The sequence below is a fragment of the Dermacentor andersoni genome, chromosome 7 (genome assembly GCF_023375885.2).
Source record: "Dermacentor andersoni chromosome 7, qqDerAnde1_hic_scaffold, whole genome shotgun sequence".
Classification (NCBI taxonomy): domain Eukaryota; kingdom Metazoa; phylum Arthropoda; class Arachnida; order Ixodida; family Ixodidae; genus Dermacentor; species Dermacentor andersoni.
Window position 1 is genome coordinate 19,320,467 of NC_092820.1, and position 22,382 is coordinate 19,342,848.

At 47.5% G+C, this 22,382-nt stretch overlaps 1 protein-coding gene across 1 annotated transcript in view; it reads right to left on the reverse strand.

The window, feature by feature from the left end:
* Nucleotides 1-22,382, reverse strand: part of LOC126535531 (uncharacterized) — a 73,089-nt gene that overhangs the window by 9,353 nt on the left and 41,354 nt on the right. Inside the window, exon 4 of the mRNA XM_050182344.3 lies at nucleotides 3,522-3,682. Coding sequence (XP_050038301.1) covers nucleotides 3,522-3,682 — 161 coding nt within the window. The remainder of the gene's footprint in view (nucleotides 1-3,521; nucleotides 3,683-22,382) is intronic.

Below are 22,382 nucleotides of genomic sequence, written 5' to 3' on the forward strand. Positions count from 1 at the left end.
TGGGAGAGGAGCGTGGAGGGGGAGGGCAGGTTGGCGGTACTTAACCTGGGGCAGAAACGTGTATGGAGGGGCTTTATTCTGGCCTGCCCTCCTGAGCACAATCTTCCACCAACAGGTGCCCTTCCGCAGTTCCTGCTTCTTGGTCTCCACAACTCCGATTGCCTTTCTTCCACTACACGTGAAGCCGATGCCAAGCCAGCCATTGCAACCGTTGCCATCACCAGCAAGCATTCACAAGGAAAGCAAGATGCCCCGACGATATTTTGAAGCTTTTGCCTTCTGCATCGCCCACTGCGTTCAGTACTTTGGCGCCAACAGCATGTGCGTTTGGAACCATGTTGCTGGCCATGTCATTGTTTGCTATTTGGAGTGCTTTGTTAGGAGTGCCTCGCGTGTGCTTTTGTGGCCTACAGTGATAAATGGCTCTGTCAGTCTCCAGGGGAAAGTGTCCGACCTAGGAGCAGAAAGTTCTGCTGATAAAAAAAGTGGAAAAAAGTGGCAGGCAGAGAACTGACATCATGAAGGAATTCGGTACACCGTCCTCTACTTTATCAACTGTATTGAAAAATAAGGAAGCTGTGCTGGATAACATCGAAAAGAGCTTCTCGGCGAAAAGAGGAATCTCGATTCAAATGGCTTAGAAAAGAGCTTCTCGGCAAAGAGAAAGAGGAATCACGATTCAAAATACCCCGAAGTGGAAGGTGCACTTCTACAGTGGCTGAAGAATGCCAGGAGTGCAAATCTCTCTGTACGTAGACCTGCACTTACTGCAAAAGCCGAAGCTCTTGCCCTCCAAATGGGCCATAAAGAAAACGACACGGCGTGACCTCAAAGTCGATCGTTGGCGAAAGTACAGCCGTGAACCGTGACACTGTAGACGTATGGCGCCAAAATCGGCTTCGAGCTCTACTTACAAAGTATGAAGACAAAGACACCTACTACCTAGATGAGGCTGCATTTTTCTACAATATGCTACCGAATAACACGTTCACTACTGCTGGCAAATCCTCATCCGGAGGAAAACTGTTCTCCGGATGCGGATTCTCTTTCTGTTTGCGCCAGACCCGCACGCAAGTTTCAGGAACTCCGAACGCCCGTGATGCGGCCCGATTTTAATTTTCCTTTTAAATGCGGCATCATGGTGGACTTGGCATCTCTTCGCAGTCGGCGGTTCCATGCTGATTGAATAAACACAGAAACTGGAAAGACAGGCAGTAGATTACACCAGCGCCTGGTTACACGTACAACATGGAGGTGTGCACATGGAGGAAGCTACGGCAACTAGGCTAGAAGTGCGTATGAGCTGGCCATTTTTCGAATGCCGATAGCGATATGGTAACACCAATTTCGGGTAAAAAAAATTAAATTATGGGGTTTTACGTGCCAAAACCACTTTCTGATTATGAGACACGCCGTTGTGGGGGACTCCGGAAATTTCGACCACCTGGGTTCCTTTAACGTGCACCTAAATCTAAGTACACGAGTGTTTTTGCATTTCGCCCCCATCGAAATGCGGCCACCCTAGCCAGGAGTCGATCCCGCAACCTCGTGCTCAGCCGCCCAACACCATAGCCACCGAGCAAACACGGCAGGTCCGATTTAGGGTCGTACTCGATTGTAACGCGCATGCAATTTTTGGACCCATTTTATCGGAAGAAAGGTGCGCATTAGAATCGAGTAAGTATGGTATTTCTTAATTATACGCCCGTGTGCATGCCATCGCCTGTCGCATCACAAGCGCCGATATGCCTGATAAGTGCACTGGCAGGCCTCTAGAGCATTTTCGGATGTGCATGTGGCAATTTTAACCCCTAAGGGCAGTAAAAGATACACATTCATTTTTTTTTTAACTGCCCGATTTTTGGATGTTTTCACAGCCCAGAGGTAGTTTGAAAAATCGGACGTTGACTGTACAACTGCCGAAGAGGATGCTTCAAATGGCCCGTGGGGTGAATGCGCAGTGGAAGGAGGACGAGAACAGAAAGGGCCGTCGCACTAAGGAATGAACAGGAAAGGAAGTGTGCCGCCATTTCTTTGAAGGAGCTTCAGCGCAAGAAAAACAGTGTTGGCTGACGCCGAGATGCAGGTGTCCCTCATCCAAACCAAAATAAACTCTTTAAAGCCGTGAAATGCAACACTGAGGGCTGAAAGTATGTCAGGACAGTTGAGGCTGACTTACTGGCTGTTGTGGGAGAATCTTCATTGTGACAAAGTTCGGCCCTCATACCAATGAGCCAGCTATCAGCTGATAAAAACAGCTCATCTTCGAACATATTTGATTCTGTAAGCATATTCTGTAAGAACATATTTAATTCTTATTCGTATTTGAGAATGTTCGACTTGATTTGCAGAAGGTAATACTATTTTTTCAAAGATATTTTATTCGCTGTGCATTTTACTAAACCCTCCCTTCTGTTCTTTTTTTGAATAAAATAAACACTACTCCTTGCTATTCAAACTGGATTTAGTCGTTTTTCATCTATAGAGAGTGACAGCATTGGGAGACATGGTGTGAGCCCGTCTTGACATAAAACGAAGTTGTGTGTCACTCAGGCAATTTTCCAAAGGCACAGGGAAAACCTGGAAAACTCTGGAAATTTGAAAATGTCAACTTGGTAGACACCCTGAGAATGTAAACTTGTGCGGGACAATAGCCGCTATGCAAACTTTCTTCACTTGTTGGTTTGTCCCACCAAGTGCACGGGCCAGTTTTATTGCACTCTCCCTTCCCCATGAAATCTAAAACTCCTCATCTTCATTCATTTAACCATTGTTTCTAAGGACTGGACCCACAAGTTGATCATAAGCACTCAAGTGTGTCCGTTCTACATGTGTCGTTGTCCAAGCAGTCTATCCACCTGTAATTAAGAACCAAAACCCAATTATCCATCCAATGACAGCTTACACAGCCTTGACAGCCTTTGAACAGTGCACAATCAGTGCGTATGGACTGAATCTTTCCTTGCACATGAATTGCACATTTATTTTTTATTCTGCTAGCGGTGCCACACTGTGGAGATATGCGGCGGAGAATAATAACCCATTGGCTTAATTACCATCACACAAGTAAATATGACACTCTCATGCAGAGAAATTTCTAGCATGCCCTTGCTAGGCTAGCAGTACTGTCATTCAGCACAAACACAGTGGCAGGGATGATAAGCTCCAGAAAAGGTGGCCAACCCGAACTGAAAACCACTATTTTCTCTTTTTCGTTTCCTTGCGGAGTGAAAATATAATGCTCCAAGGGAGGAAATTTGGGCAAGCTGGTATATATACCAGATATCTGTGTATATATACTGCTCTTCTCTAACATAAAAATCAGTTCGAAGTCCATGTTCTTTCTCCTCTGTACTTTTCCTAAAGCTATTCCTGCGCTGCACAGAACACCGCGACGGTATCATGTTCCAATCAGGTTCTGGTTTGCGCAAAAAATGTTTCTTTGTAAGGTTTTCGTTTCAGTTACAGTTCAACATCTTGCACAAGGGAAAGTAACCTGCAGAACTGTATAAACATCTCACCGTGCCAGTGAATGAGGGACTTGATAAGCTCGAGGCCATCCAGCTTGTTGTTGTCGTCATTGTCATGCAGCTTGAAGTAGTGGAACTGCAACTCCTCCTCGCTCATCTTGCTCATGTCCTGGTTGGGGCCCAGCATCTCGCTCAGGTGCTCCTGGATGTGGCTGCATGCATTACAGTTTCCGCGCTTCAAACACCCCGGCCAAGACAACTCGCTATAGTCAGCGCTCTGCGTCGAGAGGGCAGGTGGTGCCACCCTCTGGTGAGTGGGAACAGGGGCATTAGTGGCAAGCAAGGTTCCTCAAAGAATGCAAACTCTGCCAGTGATACCCATGTCAGACAGGAACATCAGCCAGAGCAAGCATCGCTTGGGGTTAGCATCATTTGTAAGCTGTTTTATTTTTGCTTATAGATTGTACCGTATGTGTAAGCCTCACCTTCTCATTGTCTAATCAGCAGCAGTGTATGAGCAATAAAAGACCAAACTCTCCGTTTCTCCCATGGCAACGTCAGTGATCTGGCCCATTGCCTGTGCTGTTATTTTTCCACTGGTGCGCGTGCATTTGATCATACGATTTGGTCCTATGAGCTCATTCAGCATGCGAATATATATGTATGTGTATATACAAACAGGCAAATTCACGAGCATACAGCCTAAAATAAACACACAAGTAGAAAGAGCTAACGCACTCTTGCATTAGCTCTAAAATAATGTAACCGTATCGAGAGTTGTAATAGTGCAATCGCAAAAGCGATAACAGGAAAATGGTTTGTATAGCGGTATTCTGGGTAACTTATTTTTCCTTGCATGGAAACAATGTTTGTATTGTGGAAAAGGAAAGAAATTAAAACTTGTACTATTTTTTTATTTCCTTTGCCAAGGTACACAAGAGCCAGCTCTTTCCTCGTGTCACTTGAGCTCGGCACAGGATGCCTTGGACCATGCAATGCATAACGTTCACGTGTTCGAAAGCACGACTTAGGCCCTTTAACAAGCAGACCTGAGCCTGGCCTGGGCCCGCGGCTTCAAGCCTAGGCCCGGACCAGACCCACCGAGAAACGCTTCGGACGGCCCGGCCCCATGCAGTACTCTAGCTCAGTGCATACACCCTATAATGTCTTACTGATCCACATTTACAGTCAGAATAGTTATGTTTACAGTAAAAAGAAAGAATGCATTTGCATGTGAATATTTCATATAAATTTTGCATTTGAAAAGTTGACATTCACCTTTCCCTACTAAAATGCTTCGCGAAAGCGGCCCAAGATACTTACCCATTTACTCGAATGTAACGCAACCGCTATTGTAATGCGATGGTCGACTTCTCCACCCGCAAAATAACAAAAATTAAAAAATAAAGGCGAAAATTTAACGCAATATGAATGGAAAGAGAAATGGTACCTTTATTCAAAGAATCAATTCGGAAATGACTACTCTTCAGTTATTACTGTTGTCCGAGAAGGAGACAGAGCTTTCCTTAGGCAATACTCTCAAGCAATCACTTTGGGAGCAATCACTTTCACTTCCTCGAAATTTCACGCAACTTGGCAACAAAAGTGCCCCCGACAAGTGTTTCGGGCACTCTGCCAAGCTCGTTATCAGTGCCAAGAGCGCTGTCAGTCATATACTTCGAGGGGTTCGATGCCAAAACGAGCCAAGTCTCACGAAAGCAACGCTATTTCCGAAAGTGATCGCCCGAGAATCAAGTCATCCATGCTGTAGAGCATGTTTGACATTAAGTACTTCTTAAAGGACTGCATTGGGGGCAGTACCAGGCCATTAAGGGGCCCTTCCGACCGGCCCTGCATTCACAAAGGGCACAAAGGGCCTCTGCATTGGGCGCACTATCCGAGATTCGTCAACTCAAACATGGAGCCGCCGAGGTGTTTAGCAACTCGAACCAAAAAAGAATTTGGCTTCAGTCGACTTGTCTATGGATTGAATCAAGAGGTAAAGGTACAGGATGCCAACTTAACATTAAAATCTGGGGAATTTAGAATATTTGTTTTAGGATCATAAATGTTGCTGTTATTCAAATGTCAGGCAAGGGTCGAGTTCAAGCAACGAAAATCATTTAAAAAAAGACGTGCTACAATAGAGTAAATACACTATTTAGAGTACACTCAAAGTCAAAAGACATTACAGAGGGGAATGGTCACAGAAAATATTTGCAGAAATAGAAAACAGAATGTGTTACAAACGTAAAACAAAATGTTGCTACACATCAAGCAAAATTATTGTAGAAAGAATCAGAATGACCAAAAAAAAAAGGAAAAAGAAAAGACAAGCTTAATAACTATACAGTCACCGACCGATTCTTTGGACTCCAAAAATTTGGACATGCTCGATTATTCGGTCTGCTACGCGGCACCACCATTCTCCCCATATACCATAATGTATAACAACTGCCGAAAGTTCGGACACCTTGCAACTTCTCGTCAAATTTTTCGGACACTCCTTGAGCCAAATCGATCGAGAGCATCATGCACCGACTCTGACCGGTGCATGGTTCGACTTGATGAACGCCATTTTTGTTTTGAACGGAGCCTCCTTGCTGCCCCACGAAGTGGCACTACTGCAAATCCCCGCTCATCATCATCGTTTCTGCCTGGTTCGTAGCTACAGCAGTTCCAGTTTCAGCTTAGTAAGCCATGTCAAGACAATCCAGCAGCTGATTTGTTCCTTTCTTCATGCACGACGCTGCCAGTAGGCCGCGCTTTTCGTTTGTGCGACTAATGTAGGCGTGACGGTGTGGTGATATTTGCTTTGTGTGCTGTGTTGAGGTTGCGGTGGTGCAACGCGGCATACAGAAACATCGCGTCGAGTGTCTAATGGCGCCGAAAGTGCCCACACAGACCGCGCTGGGGAATGCCGGCAAGCGGGTGCCCGGAGGCCTGGAATTTATCGCCTTCCGATGTGCTCCCTACTGACGGCGAAAATGTTCTGCCGATACCTGCGCAGTGGTTGCATCGCGATGCCGGACACCGTCTCATTTGACAGTTTCACAGGTGCTGATACTGCTGTACTGACATGCGCAGAACTCGACGACGGCAAGATCATTCATCGGGTTTCTGCTGCGTCGCCGGACGATGACTCCAAGTCGGAAGATAACGCTCCATGTGCTATGCTGCCGTCGCATGCGGAGCATGTACAAGCAGTGACTGTGCTTTCAGCCGCCTATAGTGACCGTACGACCCTCTCCGAGATTCAGGCTTATCTGAATGCGCGTAAACGGAACAGCGTGCGATGGCGCATTCACGATTTCTTCAAGCCTACTGCCGAGCCCGAATAAGTGTGTGGAAATAAAGGTTTTTTTTTTTTCTTAATCTGCTTTTTTGGACACCTGTTTATTCGGACATTTCCGCAGTCCCTGTGAGGTTCGAATAAATGGTCAACGACTCTACAATGTTTGGCTATGTAAACAGCACACACACACACACACACACACACACACACTAGTACATGTTACAAAAAGTAGTTTCCTTATCATACAATGTTAGCTAAAACTTTTATGAGTGGGTTGCAATTTTCAGTGGTGACTAGTGATGTGGAAAGATGATTACACTCATTGGGTACACGCAAATGAACATGAAAGTGTGTGGAGATATGAATGTGAATATTGTCACAGTCTGTAATGTGGGAAGAAGAGGACACTGATGGTGGCATTGGAGATGGCGAAGAAGAGTTTAGGTTTTTCACTGCTCTACGCTTGTTGGCTCCACCATTAAAAGCCATCTGTGAATAGACGTACACTTTTGCCTTCCCGTAACATCATTGGTGGAGGTGCAGGGTAATCACTTGCGCAAGACAGCTCCGCAGCGGACGTAAATTGGCTGCCATGTTGCCCGAAGGAGAGTCTAAAAGCCATCTGTGAATAGACGTATGCTTCTTCCTTCCCGTAACATCACCGGTGAAGGTGCGGGGTAATCACTTGCGCAAGACGGAGCTCCGCAGCGAATGTAACTTGGCCGCCATGTCATCCGAAGGAGAGTCTTCAACCATGGCTCCGTCGTTGCCAACCACAGTCATCCTGGCCCAGCCTCGTGACCCTGGCATGTTTTACAGGATTGACAATGTTGACGTCGATGACGGGTTGCAGAATTACAAACGGGTCAGCGCACACAACAGGTGGGATAACGTGCTTATGCTGGCTAATATGATATTCCACCTAAAGAGAACAGTAGGGGTCCGATTCGAGACACAAGAGATTACAATTTGGGACCAGTGCAAACAGAAGCTTAGAAATTTGTTCGGGAAGCCTGTCGGCCGCCAACGTGCTGCTAAGAAGGACCTTGCAACCCGTGCACAGACATCCATTGAATCTTACCGCATTTACACGATTGTAGGTCAACCCTTTTTTTTTTTTTTTCAAATTTGACAATCCAATGTTGGGGGGTCGACTTAGAATCGAAACAGAACCGTGAACCGCTAGTAACGGAAAGAGAAACAAGAAATCAGGAACACTACGGCGTGGTTACAACTTTGCACCTATGTTTCCATGGTTACGGTAGAAGCGTAGCGCATTAATTTACCATATTGCATACATTTTGATGTCAACACAGGCGATCCCCACTTTGAAAGTTGGCACTCCTAATTTGTGCCCATTGGCCACCATACCTAGAACGACAAACCTCCTACCATCGAGTTCGGAAACGTATTGAACAATGTGATACGATCGTGGCTATGTTAACGCCGTGAATTGAACCAAGGAATTCGCTAATACTCATTTTGCTTATTAGAGACCAACAAAACACTCCTTCAATGCGTGTAATGTACTCACGAGGTGAAAGAAATCGCATGCGACTGCTTTCGTCAGCCGCATGTCATTTGTTTTGGTATCCCGCAGTGCGGCAGTGGCCGCTTCCGGTTGCTTAGATGGTCGTCATCTCGCAGCAAATGTGTTCTTCTTGCTAATAAAGTTTCGCGCTCAACCCGCAGTGTATGGTTATTTAACAAGCTTGTGCAGAAGTGTTCTTTTTTTTTTTTAATGAAACATTTACTGTGCACACCGTGAGCACAAGGCTCTTGTGGGAGCATCGATCACTGAAGGAAGAGTCGCCGTTTGGGGGGTATTGGTAGTTGACAGAAGAGCTTCTCTTTGAGATACGATTTTTTTGGCGACCAAGCGATTCAGTCACTTCTGTTGTGCCGGTTGTGCTGCATCGTCGTGCCTGTCATGAGTGCACTGGGTGCAAAGAACTTTCGGCGTATTCAGAGCAGCATTCAAACGGGCTGCTGTCCTCCGTGCTGAGGAAACTGCACTGCAGGACGCAAGTTTTGAGTCAGTGAACGTGCAGTGCGGCAGTGGCAGCTTCAGCACGAGGAAATTTTCTCACGCGACTCCAAGCGCCGTGGTTTTCGCGGGGCCTAAGTTTGGATGCTTTCCGGGGCTGGAGACGAAGCTTGCAGCATATGCGACTGATCTACGCGATCAATCACTGTTGGTCACATGTGAAATGATCATGCAACAAGCATGCGTCTTCGCTTCAGAAGCAGGGATACCAAGGACTCAATTCAATGCTAACAGGGCCTGGGCATCTAAATTTATGAAGAGGGCTGGCTTCTCCCTACGTAGACGCACCAGCGTGTGCCAGAAGTTGCCGGCCGCATATGAGGAGAAGGAGAATGAGGCACTTCCCAAAACTTCAAGACTCCCAATGATATTTGCTTGGCCAGATTGGCAATGCTGACCAGACTCCCGTATACTTTGACATGGCCAGCAATATGACAGTGCGATGTGAATCTACTAACAACAGGCAATGAAAACCTGCGCTTTACTGTTATGTTGTCATGCTTGACGGATAACACCAAGCTTTGCCCATGCATTGTGTTCAAAAGGAAGACGATGCCTAAAGAAGTACTTCCTAAAGGCATTGTGGTACGGGCGAATGCGAAGGGCTTTATGACAAATGACATGGTAGTGGAGTGGTACCGTCTGGTGTGGCTCCTGAACCTGGGGGAATCCCTCAATGGAGACATCTCCAACCTGCTAGTGTAGGGCTAGGGGCCACCTCTCCGACAAAGTGAAAGCGGTGCTGCCCAAGGAGCGCACCGACATGCTCGTAATCCCCGGTGGCTTGACGGGGCAGCTTCAGCCTCTCGATGGGGGGTCCAACAAGCCTACTGCGCCGCAAATACAACGAGTGGATATTCAGAGAAAACCACAAACTTACACCAAGCGGGCGTGTGAGGAGGGCCTCCTTGGCTACTGCATACGGCTCTCTGCGTGGGTGGCGGTACCGCGCAATGTTGTGGTGCGGTCGTTCTCCAAATGTGGACTCACACTTGATGACGACGTGCTGTGGGACCGCAGCAGCTATGACGGCAGCAGCACCACAGAGGACGACTCCAGTGACGATGAGTAGTCTCTGTGGTATCCTGTGTTAACTTCTGGTTTCGGTTTTCGGTCATTTACGTCAGGGCGCCACTCAGCGCCAAACGCTGTAAGTTGCCTCCTGTAAGTTGCCTCCGCAGAAATAAACATTCATTCTTTGTCTGGTCCCGAACTGAAGCAGTCCGGCTCTTTCTTGCGGCACTGCGCGCCCCGGCCGTTTAGGCCTCATGCCGTAAACCTTTCGTCCGGCCGCCCCGTCGAAGCTACAACTGATGACGAGGTAAACCACTCACTTTACTTTTTATGTCCCCTTGCTTTTCTACTTCTGCTGCTCCCCTGCTTCCGGCATGCAAGATGCTACGTCCACTTCGACGTCATCCACCGCAACTCCCCCGCCTTTGTTCTCGGTGCCCAGCATGGCGTTCGCACCCCCCATGCCGCCTTTCCTTGCATTACCCCGTACTCCTTCGATACCGTGGCTCACATGGAAACGTTCTTTTTGCACGTTTCTTCAGGCGACCGGATGCGGAGCATTTCAAGACGAGAGGAAGAAAGCCATTTTACTGAGTAATTTAGGCTTTGAGGGGCAGCGTCTCTACTATGACATCGCGTCGCAAATGGACCAGACGGCCACTACGTTCGAAGACATTTTTCACATCTTCAACCAGCACTACGAAGAAAGCTCCAATCCCCTGGTGCACCGCATTATCTTCCGGGACAGGAAGCAACTACCTGGGGAAACCTTCCAGGACTTCGTCACCACGCTACAAAGGCTAGCGCTTGCTTGTGCGTTCAGTGCTTGGCACGACGAATCTCTTCGCGACCAAATCCTCCAAGGCGTCGCATCAACAAGAGTACGAGAACGGCTGCTATACGAAGGATCGTCCCTCACGCTCAAGAAAGCCGAGGAAATCGGACGAAGCGTGGAGCAAGTTGACAAGGAACTTCAAGTCTTCAGCAGCTCGTCTGTTCAGCACATCTCGACGCAACGCCAAGATGGTGTCGCCAGCCATCTCCTTCCTCGCCCGGGTGCGCAAGATGGCGGTCCCCGCCCCCCTTCTCCCTTGACCCGGCGCCTTCAAGACGGCGATCAACGGCGTGGCGGACAGTCGCATCCTCGAGCGGCCGGTCAACATGACGCCCGGCCCGAACTCTGCGAAGCCAGTCGAGAGTCCGCACCCCATTGTTACCGATGTGGTTCACCTCACCACATCGCATCCGATCCAGCCTGCCCGGCAAAGCACGTTACTTGCCGTGCGTGCGGAAAAGTGGAACATTACACTTTGGTTTGCCATTCGAGGAACCGATCGCAGCGACAGTCTCCTGCTCGAACGCATCTTGTTTCCGTTACCGCTGACACAGAATCAGCCACTACAGTCCCGTTTGTGCTTACAATTCAAGCACCGAATTTCCGTCCGGCAACAATTCGCGCCGAAGTCCTCATTGCAAATACTACACTCAAGTTGCTCGTGGACACAGGAGCTACGGTGTCACTGATGAACAGCTCCCTATACGAACAACATTTCAAGGTTTTTCCATTATCTCCTTCGAGTCTTCAACTCAAGAATTATTCGCAGCAAGAAATTCTGCATTCAGGACGTTTCTCAGTGCTCGTCAAGTATCGCAACAACGCTGCAGTAGTGACATTTCACGTCACGAACCAAGGCACTTCTCTTCTGGGTTTAGATGCCATTCAAGCTTTGGGCATTGACATTCAAGGGTCTTCGCTCACATGTCAGGTATCAGGACTTCCAACTGACCCAAGCGTTCAGCCTCCGTCTCTTCCGCACAACGCTCCAACAGAGTTCGCCCATCTGTTCTCAGGACAATTGGGACTTGTAAAGGGCTTCGTCCACGACATTCGTCTCCGACCTTCAGTGCAACCAGTCTCAGCAAAACTGCGTCCTCTACCTCTGGTTCTCCGGGAGCAAGTCTCCGCCGAGCTGCAACGCCTGGAATCAGCTGATGTCATCGAACGAGTCACTGCGTCCAAGTGGATTTCTCCGCTCGTCGTCATTCGAAAGAAGGACAATTCCATTCGACTTTACGTCAATCTTCGAGACCCCAACAATCAAACGAATTGTAAGCCTACTTCAAAACTGCGTCAATATCACGTTGTCACCTATTGCTATCGTTTTCTTTCATTGCTATTATTCCATGTTTTCGTTTTTTATATTCTTGTTGCTTGATTTTTAAGTGTTTATTTTTGCCTTGTTACTTTTGTGCTTATTTACTTGTTGTTGCTGTATATTACTTGCGGTATAACTGTTCTTCACTTCTCCTTGTATCTATTTTATATGTACTGATATTCTAATGCCCCTCCCCTCTATAATGCTTCTTGTAAGCCCTGAGGGTAATAATAAATAAATAAATAAATAAATAAATAAGGCTATCATCATCGACGCCTTTCCACTACCGAGAGCTGACGAACTGTTGCATCGACTCGCTGGTGCTAATGTCTTTAGTAAGTTGGACTTGCAGTCCGCTTATCGTCAGGTTTCATTATCCGAGAAAAGCCGCGAGCTTACCACTTTTATAACTCATGACGGTCTTTTCCGCTTCAAGCGTGTGTGTTTCGGTTTGGCATCTGCGCCATCCGCTTTCCAGCAGATCATGTCATCTATTTTAAAAGACTGTCCAGGCACCTTGTGCTACCTTGATGATGTGCTTGTATGGGGTCACACTCAACGTGACCACGACAGAAATTTGCAAGCAGTCCTGTCTAGGATAAGTAATGCAGGCATGCAGCTTAACCACAAGTGCGTATTCAGTGTCCCAGGATTAATACCCCTGTCAAGCGGGCAAGTTAAGTGCACTTACGGCGAGTGCACTCGGTTTTTAAGTGCACTTTCCCAAATCTTAACGTCGCAGCGGAGTGTACTCTCAGATGAGTGCACTCAAGTCGGAGTACGTTCACTGAACGCACTTTGCTGGCCGAGTGCGTAGCCTCGCCGTCAACGGTTTCAAGGAGTGCCTAGCCTCGCCACCAACGCTTTCAACGACACAAAATTTAATGCATAGAAAAAGGACACAAAAGTTCATTTCAGTTATTGAGCAGCTTTTAACAATATAATTTATGTTTAGCGAGAAGCGAAACAGCACAGTAAAGAAACGAATTTATCATGTACGCAACTAACGGCGCCGGAATGGTGCGGCACTGCGGCGCCGCCATGTTCATTCAGTTTGTGTTTATTTTGGTGGGAAAGCGTGCTGACCACGCCGGTTGTGCTTTGAGCCGTGTGCATGGCATTTTGCACTGTAGCTAAATATCGAACTCGCCGTCTTTGCTCATATATACTCGCTCATATTCTGTTCTAGCAGGATCATGAGCAGGATCAACTACCGCCTCGCCGCACGCCGCCATGTTGTTTTGGATTGGCTAGGCATTCGTCTTGGCCAGCATTGACTTGCAACACGCTTATAATAAAGACATCTTCGCTTTTTGTTGAGACAAATAGATGAAGTTTGTCTTTATATATAATTCTACTTAAAACAACCGCTTTTTAGCAGCTTTCTCTTGTTAATTTACATATTTAAAAACGCGCTCATAGTCTGTCGCCATTTTTTTTTTTTTACTGCGAGTGCACTCTGTTTTCCCGTTAAGAAGCGCGTTGCCTAAAGTGTGACTCAAGGTCCCGAAGTGCACTTCCCGTAAGTGCACTTAACTTGCCCGCTTGACAGGGGTATAACTTTCCTAGGACATAAAATTTCCGCAAACGGCATTTTGCCAATGGATAGTAAAATTCAGGCAATCAGGGAGGCACCACAGTCTAAGGACAAAAAGGCTCTACATTCATTTCTGGGCCTCGCGGGATATTACCGTATTTACACGATTGACCCCTTTTTTTAAATTTGAAAGTCTGAAGTTGGGGGGTCGACTTACAATCGAAACCGAAACATGGCCCCGCCAAAAAACGCGATACCAACGGGAGCTACAACGTAGTTAAAATTTTATGTTTGCTCTATGGCCCTACCCGTATCTTTTCGCTATCCCGCGTGTTTGTTCGCTTTCGGAAGAGTTTTTCAACATTTTTGAGAGTTTTACAGTGCATGCAAGTCATGGCTGGGGGGGGGGGGGGTGTCGATAGTTGATGGAAGCGCCGCTGTTCCCATTTGCGGCGGCACCCTCAGAACGGCGGCGCTTGCGGGGAGTATCGGTAGTTCATGGAAGAGCAGACGCCGCTCGCTGGTTTCTCTTTCTCTGTTTGAACGCATTGGTATTGGCATGGTATTGGTTTGACGCGTTCCACTTGACTGCCGGCTACGTGCTACTTCTATGCTTCCCCAGTCGTCATGAGTGCTCCAGCCTACTAATCATTCGGCACTCGTTCACAGCAGCGTTCAAGAGGGCTGCCATCCTTTACGCCGAAGAAACAAATCACTGCACAGCGGGCCGCAATTTCGATGTTTCTAAACGGGTGGTGCGAGAGTGGCGACTGCAGCGAAGCGAAATTTTCACCTGTGACGACAAGTGAGAAATTTCCCACGTGCCAAAGTCTGGAAGCTTTCCGGAGCTGTAGGCTAAGCTTGCGGCGTACGTCGCTGAAATGCGTGATCGGTCCCTGCCAGTGAAGTGCGACGTGGTCATGAAACAAGCCCGGACCTTCGCCTTAATTTTAAGATTCTGCTCCGCCGTGAGTACAACGAGTGGCTGGCGGCAGAAGACTGCGAAAATACGCCAACCGGACTTGTCAAAAGAGCCTCCCTGACGGCTGCGTGTGGTTGGGTGCATTTGGCGTGGGCTGCTGTTCTGCAGGATGTCCTGGTGCAGTCGTTTGCCAAATTTGAAATTTCGCTGGACCACGACGCGCTGTGGGACCGCAGCACTAGTGAAGACGAGTAGTCCAGTGACCATGTCAGCTACTAATAAATTTTCGTTATCGAATGCGCCCTCGGGTATGCTCTCTTATTTTTTTTTTTTTCGGTCACGCGATATGGGGGGGGTCGACTTACATTCGAGTCGACTTACAATCGTGTAAATACGGTATGCTAAATTTATCCCGCAGTATGCCGACGTAGCGGAACTGCTAAGGAATCTCATAAGGCAAGGACAAGCCTTTGTCTGGGATTGGGATACTGAATGCAGCTTTCAGGCTATTAAAGACGTACTTGCATCACGCCCGGTGGTACGCATGTTTCAACCGTGTCTGCCTATTGTTGCGACGGTTGATGCTTCTGACGTTGGCATATGAGCCGTCCTACAGCAAAAAAGCGGAAATGAGCTCTTTACAGTAGCTTTTGCTTCTTGTACGTTATCTTCCGCAGAACGACGGTACTCCGTAGGAGAACGGGAAGCATTGGCATGTCTGTTTGCGGGTGAACATTGGCATGTTTACTTGTGGGGTCGACAGTTCACTCTACGAACTGATCACCAAGCTCTAGTCGCATTGCTATCTTCAAAGGGTCCTGGACAGCGACCGTTAAGAATTTCAAGGTGGAATGCAAGATTGCTATATTACAATTTCTCCATTCAGTACTGTAAAGGTGACCAAAATGTCATTGCGGACGCATTGTCACGCCTACCTGTTCCTCCTGAATGTGAACCAGCACTAGATGAGGAAATAGTGTCTTTAGTTTCATCTTGTATTACAAAGGAGGAATTCCTAGCAGCCACACAGGCAGATCCAGTGTGCCAAGCATTAAAAGACAAAATAGTAAAAGGATGGAGAACTGCGGCGGACCTTCCGCCAGAATTACAGGCGTATGCTGCTTTACAGTCCGAATTGTCCTACATGGATAATCTGCTTCTCCAAGGTGAACGTATCGTTCCTCCTGCTTCCTTGCGTCAGACACTCCTGTCTATTGCTCATGAAGGTCACTTAGGCATCACGAAAACCAAGCTCAGATTGAGAGGCATCTACTGGTGGCCTCACATGGATAGGCAAGTTGAGGAACTTGTGGGAAACTGCTTTGTGTGCCAACAAGCAGATAAATCTGCCAAATCATCTTTTGCCCCATTACAACCTGTCGAATGGCCATTAAGACCATGGGAAAATTTAGCCATAGACATAACAGGCCCTCTTGATCGTGCTCCACAGTATGCTCGTTTTGCTTTGGTCATGGTTGACTATCATTCCAAGTGGCCCGAAGTTGCTTTTATGCCTTCCGTCACATTGGAAGCCATCATGCACACTCTCATGTCCATATTCAGTAGGGAAGGATTTCCTAATGCTATAGTGTCTGATAATGGACCACAGTTTGTTTCTGCACAGTTCGAAAACTGAAGGAAAGAGGCATTAAGCATTTCTTGTCCTCTCTTTACTACCCACAGGCTAATGGCCAGGTAGAAAGATTTAACCGTGTCCTTTAAAGAATTCATACAGATCACTATTTTGGAACAGCGAGACCTCAGACTTGCCGTCTTAGAATACTTGGCAATTTACAGGTTTACTCCACATATGACTACCGGTGTGTCTCCAGTTATGCTGCTCCATAGTCGACAACCACGAACTCGGCTGGACGTTGCAAACATGCCTCCAATTCATCCTGAATTTGCTTCTCCAAAGCTGCGCCAGGAAGTGCAGAGTAGAGTACGCAAAAAACAGGAAAATACTAAAAAGTATGTGGATCGTCGTCGCGCAACCAAATTTCCTCAGTTTCAGCCAGGCGATCTGGTTAGGGTACGTACTTCACGGAAATCTGGTCCTAAATACTCCGGTCCGTTCAAGATTTACCGCAAAGTAGGTCGAAGTACTTTCCAGCTTGAAAATGGCAAGCGTTGGAACGCGTCTAAATTGGTGAAGTACTCGGTACGTCAGGGTGAAACAAATGAAAGGAGTCATTTCAATGACGGGACATCCTTTGAGGATAGCTTTCCACCTTTTCTTCCAGTTCCTACCGGTACTCATTTACCTGCTGCAACCCCTTCTTTGCAACCACCTGTCTCACCACCACCACTGGGTTCACCCCGTGCAGAAAAGTCTCCTGAACGTCCGTGCAACACTCCTCCCCACGACACTGCCCTTGAAGGCACTCAGGTCTCTGACACACCTTCCAGTCCTGGTACGAGTAACACTTCTGCTGTTCCTCCTCTACAACCTGAACCAGTCCTCCGTAGGTCTACACGCCATAGACAACCTCCGGAACAATTTAAGGATTATGTTTCCAAGTAGCTTTTTGCCTTGGGTTACTGTCTACAGAGGTTTCAACCCTCCCATGCCGATTTGGCTGTTAACGCCAAAAGTATTTCCTTTCATGTTTGTTACGTAAATAGGACATAAGTAGTATCCTTCAAATGGGGGGATTTCTGGCAGCATAAAGGGTGCTATGCGCACGCTGTACTTACTGCTATACTGCAGACTTATCAGTGGATCCTAGTGGTAGGAACACTTTTCTTCATTTCTTAGCATCCCAGCAGAAGGGATACCATACATTTCTTGTATATTACGTTTCTTGCAGCATGAACATATAGTATGCACATTTTCACTACAGTAGTAGCCGCCATACTAATTTGTCTTTCATGCGAAAAAGTTTTTTAACATTAAAAGTCGTTAGCATTCTTACGGGGGGACTATGGAGTGTAAAGTGCTTTTACGCACAATGTCCAATCCACGACAGCCACAGAGACTGTCTCGAGTCGGGCTCAGGGCGAATGAGCCACCCATCAGTGCTGTCCCAGGGGGCACACAGATGTTTGTACTGTCTACTTTTGTACGTTGTGAATTTTTTTTTTTTTTTTTTCATGTGTGATCTGTGTGTGCAAGGCTGCATCTCATCGTCTTCCCAAGACGGGTACTGAAACTCTGCAGAACTGGAGTGCAATAGCTGGTATTCAGTTTTCATGTGCGTTTTTCTTAAATGGGGAAGCCAAAGATGTCATTTTTTATTGTGTAAGGATGTCATCACTAAACATGTGTGTTACAGTGCTAACATGTGTTCTTTGACTCATGACTTACTTTTGTTGCGAGGAGAACGAGTGGAGCATTTTTGCTTTCAAGGGAGAGGTGATGTGGTATCCTGTGTTAACTTCTGGTTTCGGTTTTGGATCGTTTACGTCAAGGCGCCACTCAGCGCCAAACGCTGTAAGTTGCCTCCGCAGAAATAAACATTCATTCTTTGTCTGGTCCCCGACTGAAGCAGTCCGGCTCTGTCTGGCGGCGCTGCGCGCCCCGGCCGTTTAGGCCTCATGCCGTAAACCTTTCGTCCGGCCACCCCGTCGAAGCTACAACAGTCTTCATCAACCACGTCAATAAATTTCTCTTGTGTGAAATGCGTTTGCACGTCCTTTGTTTCTTTTTTTTTCCTTTGAGGCGTGCGATTTAGGGGGGGGGGGTTGACCTACATTCGAGTCGATTTACAATCGTGTAAATACGGTACTTGGCGTACATCCAGGACGTCCTCGCTCTTTGCCGCAAGGTGGATAATAATATGGCAGAGGCAGACAAGGTCAACCACGTTTTAAAAGGCATCGCGGACGAAGCGTTTAACCTTCTTGTTTACAAGAATATAAAGACAGTCAACGAGATCATTAATGAATGTCGCCACTTTGAAGTCGCAAAAACCCGCCGCATAGTTCAACAGTTTACACGTCTACCCAATACCGCAGCTTCATCAACGTGCGAAGACATTTGTTTACCGCATGAGCCCACGTCCTCCGAGAATGTCGTATGTACCGTTCAACAAGAAATCGAAGCAGCATCTCCTGCCACGCCAGTGACGCAGTGCTTTGACGTTTCTTGGCCGCTCGTGTCTCTCATTCAATCGGTCATTTGCCAAGAACTTGCCACTGTGGGTCTTCCGTCCATCTGCTCCGCCAACCATCCTGACTTCGTCTGCTGCCTCTCCCCTTGTTCACCGGCACCAATTAAGTCCATGTCCGAGCTATCACAACCCGGCAAAATGGCACACGCATGATGATAGACCCATCTGCTTTTATTGTGAACATGTGGGCCACATCTCTCGCCACTGCCAAAGTACCTAGACAGCACATTCTCGACCAAGCTTTCCCGCCTACCGCCGCTCCCCACTGAATCCTCGCCCACCTGCACTCTCTACCGAGGTTGAACATGCACCTGACAATGCTCGAGCCACTGCGACTAGCCACTCGCCATCACCAAACAGTCGCCGCTCCCGTTCGCCCCAGCTGCATCACTTCCCGTCCCCAGCTTACCATTGCCGCTCTCCAACGGGAAACTAACTGGGGCAGCTCCTGGAGGTGACGCTGCTCTATCACCCCGGCCTGAAATTCCTCTGCTGACCCTGCCTACTGATCGGAACCTTCTGCACGTGGACGTGGATGGTTTACCCGTTACAGCACTCATCGACACTGGAGCGCAAATTTCCATCATGGTTGCGGAGCTTCGAATGCGCTTGAAGAAAGTACTTACTCTTGCTCCGACTCGACTGCTCCAGGTTGCCGACGGTGGAACTCCGGTTGTGCTTGGAATGTGTACTGCACGTGTGTGAGTGTCACCAGTTGCCACACATCCATTTTGTTTAGTGCGCTCGAACGTTGCACTCACGATGTGATCCCCGGACTCGACTTTTTGACTGCCCATTCTGCTCCGATTGACTGTTCAGCTGGTGTTGTACAACTTGACCTACCCCTTCCCATTGACCTTCCTGCTCAAGCTCCAACTCAGTTTTCTTCTGCAGATTTTATTTGCCTCCCGTCTCTAGCAGCAACCTGCATCACTGTTTTAGCCTGCCCACCTGTACCTGACAGAGACTACATCCTTACTCCCGCGGCTTCAGTCCTGCTTTCCCATAATGTGTCCTTGCCACACACCATTGTTTCTGTAGCGGACAATCAGACATGTCTTCCCATCCTAAATTTCGGACAGTGCCCTGAAGTACTTTCTCGAGATATGTCTCTTGCCATGTTATCACAGTCGCACGAGTGCCACATTTCTGCTCTATCTGTCGCGTCGTCTTCGACCATTGCTCACACTACGCCTTCTGCATCTGCCCCGCCTGACGAATTTGCAAAGATGATTGCATCGGACCTCTAAGCCTAACAACCAGCAGGATCCATAGCCTCCTCAAGTCGTACTAAGTCATTTTTTACCTGAACGATCGCCCTTTAGGTCAAACTACGGTCATGAAGCATCGTATAAATACCGGTGATGCAACACCTGTTCGCTGACGCCCCTACCAGGTGTTGCCCTCTGAGCGACAAGTTATCCTGAGCGAGGTTGACAAAGCGCTTGCCAAAGAGATTATTGAGCACTCTTCCAGCCCATGGGCTTCCTCTGTTGTTCTTGCGAAAAAGAAGGATAATAGCTGGCGATTCTGCATTGACTGTTGTCATTTAAACATGATCACCAAGAAAGATGTACAGTACAATCTCGTTATAACAAACTTCGGGGGACCGCCAAATTTAATTCGTTAATTTGAGTTATTGTAGTACTGAAAAGCCAATATTTTCATGTCGGTAATGTAACACAGTGAAAATTAGATACCTTTGCAGCAGACACTCGTGTTTGTACGTAAATAATAAACGAGAACACTATGCACAGTTTAACTACAATTCATTGCTTGAAGAAGCCTGTAATCATCTTCTGCGAGTAGACAGCAAGCGCTGCAGGACGAACGCCTCCACATTCTCGACCTTCCTCTAAACACATTGGGGACATCTTTACAGCGCCTGAGGAATGATCGCATCTTTTCTAGAAAAACTAAAACATCCGAGCTGGAAACAGTCTCTTCCTCTTCATGTGTTAATCCAGTGTCGGCATCATCTTCGTCACTACTGCAATCTTCTTGCTCACGCACTTTATTCACGATGTCTTCGATAGTGAGTTCCACAGATGTAGCCGCCGTGCTGTCGCTATCAATGTAATCACGAAAGGTCACCGCGGTTTCGACGGAGAGCTTTTTGGTAAGCTCATTCCACAGTTCTGGGTTGAGCTCCTCTGTGTCCTTGCAATCTTGTGGCATAGGTGAAGCCTTTAAAAGGCCTGCCTTTCGCAAGCAGTTGCTGATGGTGCTTATCTTCACGTTCCACCACGACCCTGTAAGCATTTCTGCAGGATGATGGATGCTTACCTGTGTGGGCAGCTTCAGTCGAATCTTGATCAGAAGGCGCTGCACAAGACTCTTCCGAAATTCGGCCTTCACACATCTGATGATGCCCTAATCCGAAGGTTGCAGAAAAGAAGTACAATTCGGGGGCATAAATTCAAGCCGCACATTGCTCAATCGCACGTTCACGATAAGTGCCGAGCAATTGTCAACGATGAGAATTTTTCTGTCTTTTTTCATCATTGTGTCGTCGAGCTGCAGCAGCCACTGAGTCTCGCGTCATACACGCTTTTTTGTTGGCTCTGCAGTCGCCAGGCAACGAGACGTTTTTCAAGCAGCGCGATTTAGCAGACTTGCCAACAACTAGCGGCTTGAGTTTTTCTGTGCCCGTGGAATTACAGCAGAACAGAACCGATACGTGGAGAGGCAATTTCTTTCCGCCCTTGCACCTATCACCTTTGAAGTTCATTGTTTTATCAGACAACAACTGATAAAAGAACGCTGTTTCATCGCCGCTGAAAATATCATCTGGAGAGAGACTCGATCTCTTGAAAGCGCTCGTTCCGCCAGGCAACTGCACTCTCGGCATCTGCTGCCTTTTCTTCGCCACAAGCAACCTGCCACACAATGCCATTCCTTTGTCAGAAGTGGTAAAGCCATCTGGCACTTGCATCAAAACCAGAGATGTCCAAGGCGGTCGCGAACTGTAGCCCCCTTCTCTTGAATAATCGGGCCTGACAAGGGCACATCGTTTTGTCTGGCACGGCGTCGTCAACGTACTGGTAGTTGCCAAGCCGCAAGCGTTTTCTTGAGGGAGCCAGCTGTGACTCTCGATGCAATTTCATGATCTTTTCCCGATCCTTGAGCATCGTTGCCATTGTTGACTGGGAATATCACGCGCCCTGCCCAGGTTGACTTGCTTTCTTCCAGCATTCAGCTGCGTCAAAATGTCCACTTTTTCTTTGAGCGAAAACTGGTGTCGCATCTTTTTAACGCAGGGACCAGGAGAACTCTTGTCAGCAAAGTGAACGCACAACACAATCACAGCACCGATAACTTCACAGCTCCTGCCGATCGCTATCAATGTGGTCACACTAGGCCTGCGCCGTAGTAGGAGAGTCCGAACATGACCATACGTGACCATCGGCTGATGCCAATGCTGCTGGGGCTGTACCTGCTGAAACGGGTTCCCCAGCACATGGCTGCGGATGATGATGATAGGTGTAAGCCTCAGGGATTTGGTACCAAAACTTCAACAGGACTTCGTAATAACGAAGCATCTTCGTGATTACGGGATTAAATTAGGTACGTTATACTGAAATATTCGGTAATCTGAAATTTGCAGTACTGAAAGTTTTTTGCATTGAAAATATAGGCATTTTGGCGGGGATTAAAAAAAATTTTTAAATCTGAAAAGTTTGTTAATGTGGTGTTCGTAGTAACGTAATTTTACTGTATATCCACTTTTCCACATTGATGATGCTCTGGACTGCCTCTACGGTGCCACTTATCGATAGACTTCGCTCTCGATATTGGCAAATTGCCGTGCATGAAATGGACCGTGAAA